Source organism: Gobio gobio (assembly GCF_949357685.1).
Source record: "Gobio gobio genome assembly, chromosome: 5".
Taxonomy (NCBI): Eukaryota; Metazoa; Chordata; class Actinopteri; order Cypriniformes; family Gobionidae; genus Gobio; species Gobio gobio.
The window spans coordinates 60,721,542-60,737,772 of NC_137101.1; the positions used below are offsets into that span (position 1 = coordinate 60,721,542).

Sequence of the window (16,231 nt, forward strand, 5' to 3'; positions counted from 1 at the left end):
CTGTCATTCAGACCTGTAACACATTTCAAAAAAAGTTGTGACAGTAAAGCATTTACCACTTTGTAATGTTGCCATTCCTTTTCGCAACACTTAAAAGACGTTTAGGGACTGAAGACACCAAGTGATGAAGTGTTTCAGGTGTAATTTTGTCCCATTCTTCCTGCAAACAAGTCTCAAGGTGGGCAACAGTACGGGGTCTTCGTTGTCGCATTTTGCGCTTCAAAATGCGCCACACATTCTCTATTGGAGACAGGTCGGGACTGCAGGCAGGCCAGTCAAGTACCCGTACCCTCTTCCTCCACAGCCAGGACTTTGTAATGTGTGCAGAATGTGGTTTTGCATTGTCTTGTTGAAATATGCATGGACGTCCCTGGAAAAGATGTCTTCTTGAAGGCAGCATATTATGCTCCAAAATCTCTATGTACTTTTCAGCATTAATGGTGCCTTCACTGAAGTGCAAGTTACCTTTGCCAAGGGCACTGACACAACCCCATACCATGACAGACCCTGGCTTTTGGACTTGTTGCTGGTAACAGTTTAGATGATCCTTTTCTTCTTTGGTCCGGAGCACACGGCGTCCATTCCTCCCAAAAAATACCTCAAATACTGATTCATCTGACCACAGTACACGTTTCCACTGTGTGATGGTCCATCCCAGATGCCTCCGAGCCCAGAGAAGTCGACGGCGCTTCTGGACACTGTTAACATAGGGCTTCCTTTTGGCACAGTACAGTTTTAACTGGCATTTGTGGATGTAACTACGTATTGTGGTACTTGACAAAGGTTTGCCAAAGTAGTCCTGAGCCCATGTGGTGATATCGCTTATAGATGAATGACGATTCTTGATGCAGTGCCGCCTGAGGGATCGGAGATCACGGTTGTTCAGCTTAGGCTTGCGCCCTTGTCCTTTACGCACTGAAATTCCTCCAGATTCCTTGAATCTTTTAATTATATTATGCACTGTTGAATGTGAAATATCCAAATCTCTTCCTATCTTTCTTTGAGGAACATTGTTTTTAAACATTTCAATAATTTTCTCACGTATTTGTTGGCAAACTGGCGATCCTCAGCCCATCTTTGCTCCTAAAGGATTAGACCTTTCTTGGATGCTGCTTTTGTACCAAATCATAATTACAATCACCTGTTGATATCACCTGTTTCAAATCACATCATTATTTAACCATTTTACATCATTACTAGCCCTAAATTGCTCCTGTCCCAACTTTTTTTGAAATGCAGGTCTGAATGACAGGAAAGGATGCATATTTACAAATGACATGAAGTTGACCAGAGAAAACATGAAATATTTTGTGTACATATTGTCTGCAATGAAATACAAGTCAAAGTAAATTTAGAAATCACTTCTATTTTCTTTTATTTGCGTTTTCCATACTGTCCCAACTTTTTCTGATTTGGGGTTGTAGATAAACATCAACCATGCCTGTTGACAGTTTTGTTCTGTGGGAAGGGAATGAAAAGTCCGCACGTTCCCTGCACAGATTGGAACATAACATTTATTTCCATGAACACTTGTTTATTCACAATACCTGCAGAACTCCCGATGATTCGGCTGTGCAGTTCCGCCTGGCCTTGAACATGGGCTGGCATATACAAATGTGGGGGGCGTACATATTAAGGATACCAACTGTTGCGTAACAGTCGGTGTTATGTTGAGATTTGCCTATTTTTCTGTGGTGTTTTCACGCACAAGATTTACATATGGCAACCTATCACGGTACCACGCTTAAATTCACTGAGCTCCTGAGAGCAACCCATTCTTTCACTAATATTTGTAGAAGCGTCTACAGGTTTATATACCTGTGGCCATGGAAGTGATTGAACACCTGAATTCAGTGATTTGGAGGATGTCCAAAATACTTTTGGCAATATAGTGTATATCTGTGTGTACCAGTTCCAGATTGTAGAGGTATCTCCTTGTGTAGTGATAAACTCCTAATCTTCACCTCCGCCTTCAACCATAGTTGTTTTTGCTCTGCACGTGAGATGCGAATGGGTCGCACACAGAAAAAAGACAAATATTATAATCTAGGCTTTATCGTTATTATTACCGTGGGAACAATTTTTACTGGTATGACACAAACGATAAGAAATCGCCCTTCCCTATTGTGAAGCTCTTTCCACACAGTTGGAAGGTTTAAAGCTTCTCTTCATTGTGAATTTTTATGTGTCTTTTAAAGTTTCCTTTTCGAGTGAAACACTTTCCACACTGTTGGCAAGTGTAAGGCTTCTCTCTAGTGTGAATACTCATGTGGTTTTTAAGAATCCCTTTTTGAGTGAAACTCTTTCCACACTGTTGGCAGGTGTAAGGCTTCTCTCCAGTGTGAACTCTTGTGTGGCCTTCAAGATGTTCTTTTCGAGTGAAACTCTTTCCACACTGTTGGCAGGTGAAAGCCTTCTCTCCAGTGTGAATTCTCATGTGTTCCTCAATGCTTCCTTTTTGAGTGAAACTCTTTCCACACTGTGGGCAGGTGAAAGGTCTCTCTCCAGTGTGAACCCTTGTGTGGCCTTCAAGATGTTCTTTTCGAGTGAAACTCTTTCCACACTGCTGGCAGGTGAAAGCCTTCTCTCCAGTATGAATTCTAACATGCCTGTTAAGGACTACTTTTTGAGTGAAACTCTTTCCACACTGTTGGCAAGTGAATGCCTTCTCTCTATTGTGAATACTCATGTGGGCTTTAAGATGCCCTTTTTGAGTGAAACTATTTCCACACTGTTGGCAGGTGTAAGGCTTCTCTCCAGTGTGAATTCTCATGTGTTCCTCAATTCTTCCTTTTCGAGTGAAACTCTTTCCACACTGTTGGCAAGTGTAAGGTTTCTCTCCAGTGTGAATACTCATGTGGGCTTTAAGATGCCCTCTTTGAGTGAAACTCTTTCCACACTCTTGGCATGTGTAAAGCTTCTCTCCAATGTGAATACTCGAGTGGACTTTAAGACTCGCTTTTCGCGTGAAACTCTTTCCACACTGTTGGCAGGTGAACACCTTGTCTCCAGTGTGAACACTTGTGTATTTATTATGGGTTTCTTTTTTAATAAAGCTCTTTCCACACTTTTGGCGGGTGAACGGCTTCTGTCCAGTGTGAATTTTCCTGTGGACTTTAATGTGTTGTTTTTCAATGAAACGCTTTCCAGGCTTTTGAGTGATTTTTTGTGAGGAAATCTTTTCAGTCTGTGAGCAACTAAAAGATTTTTCTCCAGTTATGAAATCAAGATGTTGCCCATCCAGATCTTTCTCTTCTATTTCATTTAGTTCTTGACTCTCCACTTTCAGTGCCATCAGATCTAAAAGAGACAAATAATAAGTTAACCCCAGTGTAATGGCACAAAACAATATACATCAAGACATTAAAACATTTGAGGCATCAAAACAATAAACATGCATGCTAGATTCTATACCCAGTAAGCTACAGAAAGAGGGGTTACAATTTAATATCAGAACCTTTTTTTCAGTATTCATAACCCTTTCCTTTTTTTAAATATCATTTCGAGAGTCTCTGGTCAATCAAGTAAGTTGATACAAAATTGACACAATACAAAATTATGCATTTCTATACTGACAGAGAATAAGCCATTAACAGACAGTCAAGTTAAGTTAAGTCAAGTCAAGTCATATTTATTTAAATAACGAATAAGCCATTAACAGACAGTCAAGTTAAGTTAAGTTAAGTCATATTTATTTAAATAGCGATTGATACAATACATATTGATTTAAAGCAGCTTTACAATGATGAACAAGAAAAGTAAGTCATAAAAGTAAGAAATATGAAGAGACACCACTTGTTTCTGCATGATGATGATGGCCCGACCACTAAAACACTGAAGAAAAAACTAACAGAAGAAATTGACAAAAGATGTGACCTTATGGGGAATCTTGCGACCAGCATATATACACCCAAGTTGCTGTTTTAGACCCACGTTTGATGAGCTTGTCATTTCTCGATGCAGAGAAACGGGACACGGTATACTCCACAGTTTTGGATCTGGCTGAAATTTTATCTGCATAAGCTGTTCTAGAAATTGATCCTGCCAGCAGTAAGCCTACAGAGGAAAGTGAGTCTGCACCAAAGAAAAATCATAAACGCACAACACAAAATCATACAAACATGAGGTAGAATGGAAAGTAGAAGTGACGAAGAAACCGGATCACAACAGAGGAATGAAGCAATGAAAAGGGTCTAAAGCCTCAGAGAACCATCAGTAAAGAAAGGAATGTCAGCGAGTACCACGTCTAACTGCTGGAACTTTGTGTTGGCCTTTTAAGTTTAAGAGGCCACACCTTTGAGTTTTGGCTTGATCAATGAGGAAGGTGCACTTCTCAGCGGGAGAGATCCTTTGTTTTTGAACAAAAGGACTGACTCATTCACGTTGAAATTGTGTGTGTTCATTTGTATTCTGACAAACAAAATAAACACACTGCATTCTATAAAAAAAGTGATGTCCACCAAAGTGTGAGTCATTAAATGAGGAATATTTTAATAGGAGACATCATCTAGATGGGCTAACATGAACTACAGGGAGTGCAGAATTATTAGGCACGTTGATTTTCTGATCATATTTTTTTTCCAGGCACATTTGACCAATTCCAAACCACAGTAATCCTAATAACTACTATTGATTTAGTATTTAATAATGTATAAGTGATATATAATTGTTCATGAAGGCTGGAAATGAAAATCACCTTATATTCAGGTGTGCAGAATTATTAGGCATGTTTTCTTTTACAGATAAATTGAGCCAAAAAAAGACATTTAACTTAGACTGAAAAGTCAAAAAGTATTAAAGGCCCATGAGAAGGATGCAATACTAATGCAATACTAGACATTGCAGTTAAGGCGTGAAAAGACACCTGTTAACTGCAAAAGAATTAAGAATTAAGGTGAAGAATTAAGGGTGAAACCATCAGGAACCCTTTAGTCTCCAGCGCCACCATTTTCCAAAGCTGCAACCTACCTGGAGTCTCCAGAAGTGCAAGGTGTCAGGATCTCAGAGACTTCAGTTAGGTAAAGAATCCTAAAAAATGACCCCCACTAAATAAGAATCACAAGCTGAAGTGTTGTAAAATACATGAAGAAGGTTTTTTTATAGGCTTTATAGGTTTTATAGGTTGAGAATGACTCTTGAAGGACCAGCACCACATCCTCTAGTACCACTGTTTGAAGAATTCATCTTCCAGAATCTGGCAGTACGTTTTGGGAGTTCATTTTTAGTCCATCTCTGCAAAACGGACTTCAGGATGGACTAATATGAACTCCCAAAACGAGTTCATATTAGAAATCATTTGTCATTTTAATTATGCTCATTTATCACACATTTTGTGAAGTAGAAAACACTGAGCAGACTCCCCAGACCAATGTTCAATCTTAAATTGAGCTTGGTCTGGTGATAGCCAGACAAACTTATGTGTATATTCAGAAAGACTTGAGATAAGCAACACTTTTATTTGGGGTGTCTCAAAATGCCCCACTTGCCAAAATGGGTAGTGATAGGCAAAGGGTTAAACAGAAGAGTCTTGGGCCCTCATTTATCAACAGTGCGTAGTAAAGTTTCTATATTTTGTTCTACAAATGAAATTTAGAATTTGCCTAAGTACAAGAAAATCTGTATTTATCAAACGTGCGCACGCAGTTCTTACGCACGAGTAAGCAATCATTGTTCCCACACGTGCAAGTACCATGCTTGTTCACGGTCATTAGCCATTGGAAACGCCTCTAATGAACAATATATGGTGACAACACTTCCCTTTAAAAATCCTGTGATTGTGTTCTGTCCTCACCGCAATAATGGCAAAGAGAGCAATGAAGAGGAACTACACAAACACAGAATTGGAGGTACTGGTAGATGAAGTTGAATCCAACCAACAAATATTGTTTATTTCATTCACTGCAGGAGGAATTACGAAAAAAACAAAAAAATGCTGCATGGGAGAATGTCACCAATGCAGTTAATTCTGTTGGGTCTGAGGAGAGAAGTTTCCCAAGGAAAAAAAAAGTGATTTGACAATAAAGTACACAAAAAAATTGAAACTTAACAGATTATAATGATGTATAACACTTGCCTAAATGATAAAAAAAAACGAGTTATTTGTGTCTCTTTGGCACTGATAAGAAAAAAAGCAAGCCAATCACGCCAGCTGACTCGAGAGGGTTAAACATGCTGTCGCCTTAAATTCACCAATGAGCCAGCCATCCTCAACAGTGCCTTCTTGGAGATGCACCCCCACAGAGCTGTTCTGCATAATGAATGAGTCGCGTGTTCCTCCAGGCCACCACGCAACAACGTTTAACAACAACAAATTTGCATCACAAATGATTTGCATGTTAACAGAATGAAACCTTTTTCTATATAATTAAATTTGTTGGTTGATGGTGCTTTTATGGCGATCTGGGTGCAGTCTATGACTCCAATTATGTTTGGGAATCTGGTGATAGCATGAAAGCATACTCGGTTACTTTTGTAACCTCAGTTCCCTGAGAGAGGGAACGAGTATTGCGTTATGGGAAAACTCCTTTTCTCGAGAATATGAAGCAAAACTTTTATTTTATTGTACATGTAAAACGTAGTGCCGCTGCACGGCAATACAACACGGCAATACTACTAAATTTGCATATTGAGGCTATAAAAGACCCTGTCGGGCCATAGAAATCAGGTTTTAAAAATCGACTGAAGAAGCACAAGCACAACCTGAGAAGCACAAGCACGGCAAGAAACGCAATATGAGAGACCTCTCGAAAGGGAACGTACTCGGTTACGAAAGTGCCGGATGCCAGATCTTCCCTTTCGCCTTCATGAGGAGGTCCCTCATGGCCATGAGGCTGTGTCTGACAGCACTGTGGAACGTGTCTCTCTGATCTTTTTGATGGCCTGTGGCAGCATTGCGATCGGGGGAAAGGCATAAAGAGGGATTCTGGGCCAAACGTGGGCCAGTGCATCCCTGCATTTGGAGAAAAATATTGGGCATTGAGCATTGTCTTCTGAGGCGAAGAGGTCTACCTCCGCTTTTCCGAAGATGCTCCAGATCAACTGAATCGATTGTGGGTGTAGGGACCATTCCCCTGGGGGAATGCCGTTCCTGGATAACATATCCGGGTCCTGATTCAGGATACCTGGCACGTGAGCCGCTCTCAGGGAGCTCAGGTTGCCCTCTGCCCATAAAAGGAGGTGTTTCGCCATGGAGTGCAGAGCGTCTGACCACAGACCGCCCTGGCGATTTATATAAGATACCACCGTCATGTTGTCCGATCGGACAAAGACGTGGTGACCCCTTATGTGTGGAAGGAAAGCTCTCGGTGATTGAATGACCGCTCTCATCTCTAGACAGTTTATGTGCAGCTGTCTCTCTGATTCTGCCCACCAGCCAGAGACTGGCTTGCCCTCGTGTAGGGCACCCCACCCTGTGGTGGAGGCATCTGTCGAGACTACTTTCAACTTCGTGACTGTCCCCATAGCCACGCCCTTCTGGTACCAGGCGGTCACCTTCCAAGGAGCCAGAGCTTTGACACAGCTGTGGTTCACTTTGATGCGAAGTTGGCCTGATTTCCATGCGTGAGCCGGAACGTGGGGATAAAGCCAGCGCTGAAAGGGGCGCATGTGTAACAGACCCAGTTTGAGTACTGCTGACGCTGCAGCCATAAGTCCCAGTATTTTCTGAATACTGAGCCCTGATCTTGAATGACGTTGCCATGCTCCAGACACAGAGCGCGTGATGTGATGTAAGCTGTGCTCTCATGTGTATTGAGTCTATAACTATACCCAGAAAGGTGACATTCTGGGAGGGAGACAGTGAGCTTTTGGCAGTATTGATCCTGAGACCCAGACATTCTAGATGGCTGAGGAGCCAGGATCTGTGGGTTAACAACTGTGTCTCTGATTGGGCTATTACAAGCCAATCGTCGAGGTAGTTGAGAATGCGTTCACCTCTCAGTCTGAGTGGGGCTAATGCCGCGTCCATACACTTTGTGAAAGTGTGGGGTGCCCAGGGATAAACCGAATGGCAGGACTGTGTACTGATAAGCCTGCCCCTCGAAAGCGAATCTCAAGAATGGCCTGTGGTGGGGGGCTATTTGAATGTGAAGTAGGCATCTTTCAGATCGATCGTGAAAAACCAATCCGACGGGCGAATGTGCGCATGGATTTGTTTCTCTGTTAGCATCTTGAATGAACGAAGCATGAGAGCTTTGTTCAGATGTCTGAGATCTAAGATGGGCCTGAGGCCTCCGTCATTTTTCGGGACGAGGAAGTAGCGACTGTAAAAGCCTGACTCGCTTAGTGACGGGGGAACGGGTTCCACCGCTCCCTTCTCCAACAGTTTCGACACCTTGGTGCGAAGCATGTGACTGACGCTGCCTTTCACAGAGGTCTCGACCACGGTGCGAACTGTAGCGAGTAACCTCGTTTTATTATATTCAACACCCAATTGGATATGCCGGGGATAGCCCGCCAGGCTTGCGCCCGGGAAGCTAAGGGCTGGATGTGAGACCGGGAGGGGTGTCGCCTAATGGCGGGGACCCGGTGGCCCGTGTGCTTTGTGCTTGTAACACTGAGGGGATAGTGCTTATGCTTGGTGGCGTGCACTGTGTAGTGGGCGCCATTGCATTTATAGCACGTGACAGCGCGTGCCCTGTGTGAGGAGTGTTTGAGTGTAGGAGTGCATACTGAGGGGTGGGCACATTCACTACAGATAAGAAACTCTTTTTGAGATTTATTTGGGTCGCCGTGAAAACGGCGTTTGTGTGCAGGCGAGCACGTTTGATAGTGGGCTCGTTGGCGGCGAAATTGAAGTCGCCAGTCACCTGCTTGAAGGGAACTGGGAGACCGAGAGGGTGAGGTAGGGGCCCGGCCGAGGCGGAACCTAACCACCTTCTTTTTCTCGCTGTGGCTAAGACGGCTTTGGGGGCTCAGGGTTCGACACAGCCTTGGGTCGAGGTCCCCGTCGCTCGGGCTGTCTGTTGCGGTTAACTGACCGAGAGCGCTGTCGTGTCCTGGAAGTAGAGCGGGTTCGAGAAGTCGGCGGCGCCGCCTTAGCAGGCTGAGGGGGCGGAGCTTTGGCTTGACGACCAGAGGAAGAGCTGGAGCGTTTAGGCAAAAAGTGCCTCATAGCTTGCGAGGCCTTCTGCGCTTCTGTGAAACGCTCAGCAAAACCCACTACTGCCGGACCAAAAAGACCAGTGGTGGAGATGGGGGCATCCAGGTAGGAGGTCCTGTCCACATCCTTCATCTCCGTTAGGTTAAGCCACAGGTGCCTTTCCAAAACTGTCAAGTTGGCCATGCTCTTGTCTATGGACTGCGAGGTGGACTTAGTGGCACGGAGGGCTAGATCCGTAGCGCTGCGCAGGTCTCTCAGAGTCTCAGTGTCAGGAACAGACTCGTCCATGGAGCCGAGAAGTCTGGCCTTAAACACTTGGAGAACAGCCATGGTCTGAAGCGCCGAGGCAGCCTGGCTGGCGGAGGCATAAGCTCGGCCAGCGAGAGCTGAAGTGGTGCAGCAAGGCCTCGAGGGGTGCTGCGCCCTGGCCTGCTATCCTCTGGAAAAGAGGGGCTCTGCACGAGCCGCAGTTGGTGCGAGACATTTGGAACAACGCTCGCTGCTCTTTTCGTGAAGTGAGGGTTGCAGCGGCAACACAACACTGAATAAAAGGATATATCGCCGGATGGCGTAGCTGGAACGGCAGATGTGAAGGCGGAGACCGGGAAGGAATCCGACGTCCTCAGGGCTGCAAGGTTCCGCTGGTTGCTTGTCGACGGCGGCGCTGTATTCCGGAGGTCAGCGATGGTGTCGCTGAAGGAGATCAAATCTGATTTCTATGGCTCGACAGGGTTTTTTATAGCCTCAATATGCAAATTTGGTAGACCCTTTTCGGCAGATTTTCTAGCGACCCTTATTGGCTCACTCTCTCAGCCGCCTCGCCATAGGTTCCTGCAGTTGCCGCAGCATGGCCAATCAGCGCGCACCTCGCTCTGTTGTATTGCCGTGCAGCGGGACTGCGTTTTACATGGACACTTCATATTCTCGAGAAAAGGAGTTTTCCCGTAACGCAATATGAGAGACCTCTCTCAGGGAACCCCACTTTATTTCAGCTTTATTACGTTTATTTGCAGAGGACGAAATCCAGTGGTAACTGGAAAGTCGTGCGCAATCCTACGTCACTGGACTAATCTTTGCTTTACGTTGGACAGCAAAGGAAACACAGACAGCAACAGGTCTGAAAAAAAAAAGAGTTCCTGGGATATATTTGAAAAAGTAATTCAGCCTTCTGAGCTAGGACTCAGAAAGAACTGACATAATCTTTTCAGTCGGTTGTCTTCAGAAATTAAACAAAGAAATTAGCCTGAATGTGAATGTTTTGTTTTAAATGTAGTATCGAAAACAAATCTTAGAATGAACTAAAAGGAATATAATTGGGCTGTTATTTAACATTGGATTGTAAGGTAATCAAGAGTGCAATACACAATTAGAATAGCCAGACGTGTACAAGCAGGATGAATTCAAAGTAGTAATATGTGCACATCCAGAAACTTTAGGCAGGTGCTCGATCAGATAAAGCACTTCACTAAAAATAAACAAAAATGGGCACACTGCCACTGCTGCTCCAAATTCAATTTATCAAAATATGCAACATTTCAACCTAAAGGTCTTCATCAGGCAAAAAGCAAGGTAACATTTTTATCAGCATGAGTCATCACACCTGACCTAATTATTCAACTCATTACTAGATCATCCAATAACTCACTCACAATAAACAGAAAAGTACAAAACGGTCACTAATAGACGTGCAAAAGCTACCATGGAAGGTTTGGCCATTTCTTCAACACTTCTAAAATTCTAAAATTTACATCCACTAGATGGTTGTTTATGTAAACTTAAGGGACAATAACCAAAACAAGGTAACTGAAAGTGTTGAAACCAGGGGCCTATACCGTGAAACCGGTTTAGCTGGCTAGCCAGATATGTTTAAGCTTAGTTTGTGCCAATCCTGGGTTTTAGGTACCATGAAAGTGGTTTGGCTTTTAGCCGTGTTCATCTCCATAGTAGCTTGCGCTCCACGGCTAACCTGCTCCAGGGCAAGTTATGTTCTGGATAAGAGATCTCAAACTGAAATTGGACCAATCAGCTGTGAGCAAAGTGACACACCTCTGATGCAATAAAGTCACTCCCCCTTTTTCTACTCCAAATTAGCAAATGGTTTTAAAGACTAAAGCGTCTGGCTTTTAACAATGCTTATTTATAATAATATTTTGAATGATTTAGATATCATTTGTGTAATAATTATACCCTTAATCAATTACACGTATCATTTTAGTTAATCAATCATTAATAGGCACTTAGTTAAAATTAATATAAATAGCCTATATAAAAGGTCTTACAAATAAGCTTTAAAATCAATAAATAAAGCTATAAAAATTGCTACATGTGAGTTTAAATGTTCAATTCTCTCTATATATCAACTAAACTAACTTCATAACTTCTCTCGTGAGAAGTGAATCACGGTTTCACTGATCCACAGCATGTGATTGGCTGGTCACTAGTTTGTTACAGCGAAACTCCTAAACTCAGAGCCTCATGGGACCACCAAAGCCTGAATAGATTGATTTGGTTATGTCAACTCAAAATTTTGTTATACATCACGAATATCAGTAGAGTTGGACATTTGAATAAGGATCAAACGACTGAGTTCAGCTTTGAGAATGAAACCAACCTGTTTGTTCCTCAGTTTCTTCATGTTTCAATGTTTCTTCAATCTTCACGTCTTCACTCTCCTCTTTAATAAACGCCATCTTTGTTTGTTCCTCAGTTTCTTCATGTTTCAATGTTTCTTCAATCTTCACGTCTTCACTCTCCTCTTTAATAAATGCCATCTTTAAGATAAGAATAATCACAGAAATAAAAAACACATCCAAACTAAATCAGTAGTTCAGTCACTGGTAAGAGAGTCAGTCAGAGCAGGGCCGTTTTTAGGCATAGGCGAACTAGGCGGTCATCAGCTGAAGGGGCGCCAATGAACGCATATATGGGGTGTGTGTAAAGGGTGTCACGGCCACCCTGAAATATGATTGCCGCCCTCACTGGTTCCCCTAACACTATTGGGATAGAGTACTGTCAATCAGATGATTCCTATATTGGATCAGAGTACTGTCAATTACTGTCTGAATGTTGCATGTAAAGTTTGCATTTGGAGCGCTCAACACCATTAGATCAGAGAGCTCGGTCAAAGCTTTGGCAAGGTAACATTTTTTTAACCACACAATAAAGCTAAATTCAAAAGGCCAATTAAAAAAAAACAGGTACAATAAAAAGTGCACAAATCTGTATTTTGTTAGGTCTATATTTGTGGCATTCGAGAAATCACGCTGTGAAATGGGCAGATAGCGTAATATTGCTCGTAATATAACACTCGAAATACTGCAAATTAATAAAAGAACACAATTTATATAGTAGGGTCATATCTAGACATTTTATGATACATTTATCTATTTGTAGATGTTACATTTAATAGATTACACTTCCGTGAGAACATTAGCAGTTGGTTTATGATAAACTGATTCACGATATATAGAGAGAAATGAGACATCTTTTTCACAAAATAAAGTTCATTAATATTAGATAAAGCATTACAATGTTAAGTTCAATAATCAAACATTCATTTAATGGATCTTTTTAAAACTATACAATTGCCTGAACAGCTTGCACTGATTTAAACACTTTAAAAGCTTAAAACACAAACCTTTCTTCAGCAGAATCACAACAGATGCAGGAGTGAGGCGCAGCTTAATGACATCACAACACCACTACAAAATAAAAGTCCTGATGGCTGTTTCATAAAAGACGCTAAGAAAAGATGGGATTAAACTCCATAACCTGACTTGAATGAAACTAACAAATAAGTTAGTGCCAAAGCGGTTTCATAAAAGGTAATTTAAGTTCACGCAATTCCACTAATTTGATCCAGGTTTATCTTGTCAAGATACTTGTGTGTGTGTGCTTTTCTTAAGCAGCCCTAGAGGTCGATCATGGATCAAATCGATCTATGCGTTTGAGACATGGTGTTTTCCTTACATTTCATATTTCACTTTCCTTACAACTTACATTTCACATTTCACTCAAATATTTCCAAGTTCACATTAAACGAGCGCTACTGCATGCATGCGCGCCAAATAGAAGCGCAATAATTCTGACTAAAATATAATTTTAGGGGAAAATTTGTATGCAATATTTTATAACACCAGAAATATCTTCTAAGTATAATAATTTATCTTTAAACTGTTGGATAAGTTGCAGTGAACTTATAGTTCAATTTTATACTTTTATAAATAAAATAAAAAATTGGACAAGAAATTCAGTGAAGAATTTATGAAACCAAATATAAGATACAAACAAAATATAGTTTTGGGTATAGGAACTATGCTACTAAATAAAGATGAGTTATAGGCAACTTATTTAGACTCCTGAGAATTACAGCTTTTAAAGCAAGAACACATTTTTGGAGAAAACAATATTTTAAATTATTTCGTTTCTAAAGTACACAATGGAGAGAATAACATGAAATTAAGAGCAAAAGGATATATTTTGAAAAGATATGGGCACCTCTAAACTCAAAGAATAGACTATTCTATAAAATAAAGTTTATTTTTATAAAATAAATTACCTTTTCTATACAAACCTTTTAATTTACTTATTTATTATTTTATTTATTTACTTGTTTGATGTTCAAATAATATTACTTGAATTACTTATTAGGAATTATGTGTCATTATAAGAGTTTGATATAAATAAATGTTTAATTTTTTATTAATTTTTATATATATATATATATATATATATATATATATATATATATATATATTTTTTTTTTTTTTTTTTTTTTTTTTTTTTGTATTTTCTTTGGTAAAAGTATGTACAAACATTCACATACAAACAATAAAACACATATCAGTTGAATTGAAGAAATACATATTTAAATGCATGTTGGTCAATGATGTGCTAAAAATAACTACCAAAGAAAGGGTTTGAACCACATCTAATATGTGAGATTCTGTAAATGCTAAACACAAATGTTTGTGTGCAGAAATCATTTATACAAGTGGACTGTAAGTCGCTTTGGATAAAAGTGTCTGCCAAATGCGTAAATATAAATGTAAACCCATAGCCTTTGTTTTGAGAGTATTGTAATAAAAACCACTTTACATATCATTTTAATGTTATCATTAATATAACTTTACGCTGCGTCATGGCAACACTTCCATGTGAGCCGGTGTCTGAATCACATGTCCACACATGCCAATCTGACTGGCTGAGAGTATGGATGTCGTGATGTAGTGTAGCGTGTCACCCTGTCCATAAATTGTGTCTGAAATCTGTGGCTGCTTTCGAAACCAGATTTTTATCAAAGTGGAGGTTTTTTCTCGTGCAGTGGCCAATATAAATCAGGATTAGTTCAATGAGAGGCAAGCGGTCATGCACTCTACACTGGATGATCACTTCCTCACATCAACCTAAGAGCATCTCCTTGCCACCATCTCCCGATCTTTCCCCATCTCCATACTCATATCCATACTCATATCCATACTCATGTTCATACACAAATGTCATAATCATATTCTGTAGTTGTTGGTATGTGCGAGCAGGGGTGTGGGGTGATGGCGAGGGTGGGCTAGATGCTCGTGGGCCCAGCAACTGTAAGTGTTTTTTATCTTTTTCTCATTTAATTTTTAGCTCAGTTGTAACTAAGAAAGTTTGTTTGTTGGTTTAGTGTATTCACATGCTGTAGTCACGCTGTTGATGTCTTGCGTTCTTCGGTGAGTTAGCATTTGTTCATGTGTGTAAACAAGATTCGGTGAGGTGTAGCCAGTTGTATTCAATAACGACACTTCAAGCGAGTATAAAATAGAGTGGTATTCCGCGGCAGCCCTCGTGTGAAGACCGAAGAGTGTAAAGACCTGCGACTCTACCGAGCAAGGACACCGACAAGGCAAGGCAAGGCAAGTTTATTTGTATAGCACATTTCATACACAGTGGCAATTCAAAGTGCTTTACACAGAAATGAAATAAAAATATTCGTAACATAATTAAACCAGTTATAATAGGAATGAAAAGAAAAAAAATAAAGAAAATATTGAAAGATAAAAATAAAGAGTATAATTAAAACAAAATAAAAACAGGGTTAAATTTAAACATATAAATTAAAATGCAAGCAGTTCGGACAAAGCACGTACAGTGGCACAGCTCATTCAGTAAATGCACAGCTGAACAGATGTGTTTTGAGTCTGGATTTGAAAGTGGCTACTGTTGGAGCACATCTGATCTGTTCAGGAAGCTGGTTCCAGCTACCGCTGGCATAATAGCTAAAAGCAGACTCTCCTTGCTTTGAGTGAACCCTTGGTATTTCTAACTGACTTGAGCCTGATGATCTGAGTGATCTGTTGGGTTTGTACTTTATCAGCATATCTGCAATGTATTGAGGTCCTAGGTCATTGAGTGATTTATATACAAGTAATAGTACTTTAAAAAAAATCGATCCTAAATCTAATTGGAAGCCAGTGTAAAGACCTGAGGACTGGTGTGATATGGTCATATTTTCTGGTTCTGCTCAGAATCCTGGCAGCAGCGTTCTGTATGAGCTGCAGCTGTCTAATGGTCTTTTTGGGAAGGCCAGTGAGAAGACCATTACAATAGTCCACTCTACTGGTAATAAAAGCATGAACGAGTTTCTCTAAGTCTTGCCTGGAAACAAAGCATCTAATTCTTGATATATTTTTGAGATGATAGTTAGCTGATTTAGTTATTGCTTTGACATGACTACTGAAACTCAGGTCTGACTCCAAAATCACACCAAGATTCCTGACTTGATTTTTTGATTTCAGACCTTTAGCCTCAAGATATGCGTTCACCTTGAGAATTTCATCTTTGTTTCCAAATGTAGTAATTTCAGTTTTGTCTTTGTTTAAATGAAGAAAGTTTTGGCACATCCAACTGTTAACTTCATCAATGCATTTACATAGAGAGTCAATGGGGCTGTAGTCATTAGGTGATAGGGCTAAGTAGATCTGGGTGTCGTCAGCATAGCTATGGTAAGCCATTTTGTTATTTTTCATTATTTGGCTGAGTGGCAGCATATACAGGTTGAATAGGAGTGGTGCAAGAATTGACCCTTGTGGGAATGACCTGAACCATTTGAGGACCATTCCAGAAAGCCCAACCCAATTTTCTAGCCTGTCAAGA

The 16,231-nt window shown here is 40.8% G+C and overlaps 2 protein-coding genes across 2 annotated transcripts in view; both read right to left on the reverse strand.

Annotated features, from left to right (window-relative positions):
* LOC307127107 (uncharacterized protein) overlaps nucleotides 1–16,231 on the reverse strand; it is a 94,201-nt gene that overhangs the window by 56,450 nt on the left and 21,520 nt on the right. The window lies entirely within an intron of this gene.
* Nucleotides 1,354–12,805, reverse strand: LOC307126429 (uncharacterized protein). The gene is made up of 3 exons (XM_079816935.1): nucleotides 12,738–12,805; nucleotides 11,712–11,871; nucleotides 1,354–3,300 (listed from the first exon to the last, which is right to left on the reverse strand). The coding sequence occupies exons 2-3, from the start codon at nucleotides 11,869–11,871 to the stop codon at nucleotides 2,156–2,158; spliced, it is 1,305 nt and encodes a 434-aa protein (XP_079673061.1). The 5' UTR covers nucleotides 12,738–12,805; the 3' UTR covers nucleotides 1,354–2,155.

What these genes read in the sequence shown, in the direction of transcription:
- LOC307126429 (XM_079816935.1), bottom strand. Translation starts at nt 11,871, where the DNA reads ATGGCATTTATTAAAGAGGAGAGTGAAGACGTGAAGATTGAAGAAACA. An exon ending in AGAAACTGAGGAACAAACAG is followed by an intron (nt 3,301 to 11,711) that starts GTTGGTTTCATT and finishes TGTCTCTTTTAG; the next exon opens with ATCTGATGGCACTGAAAGTG.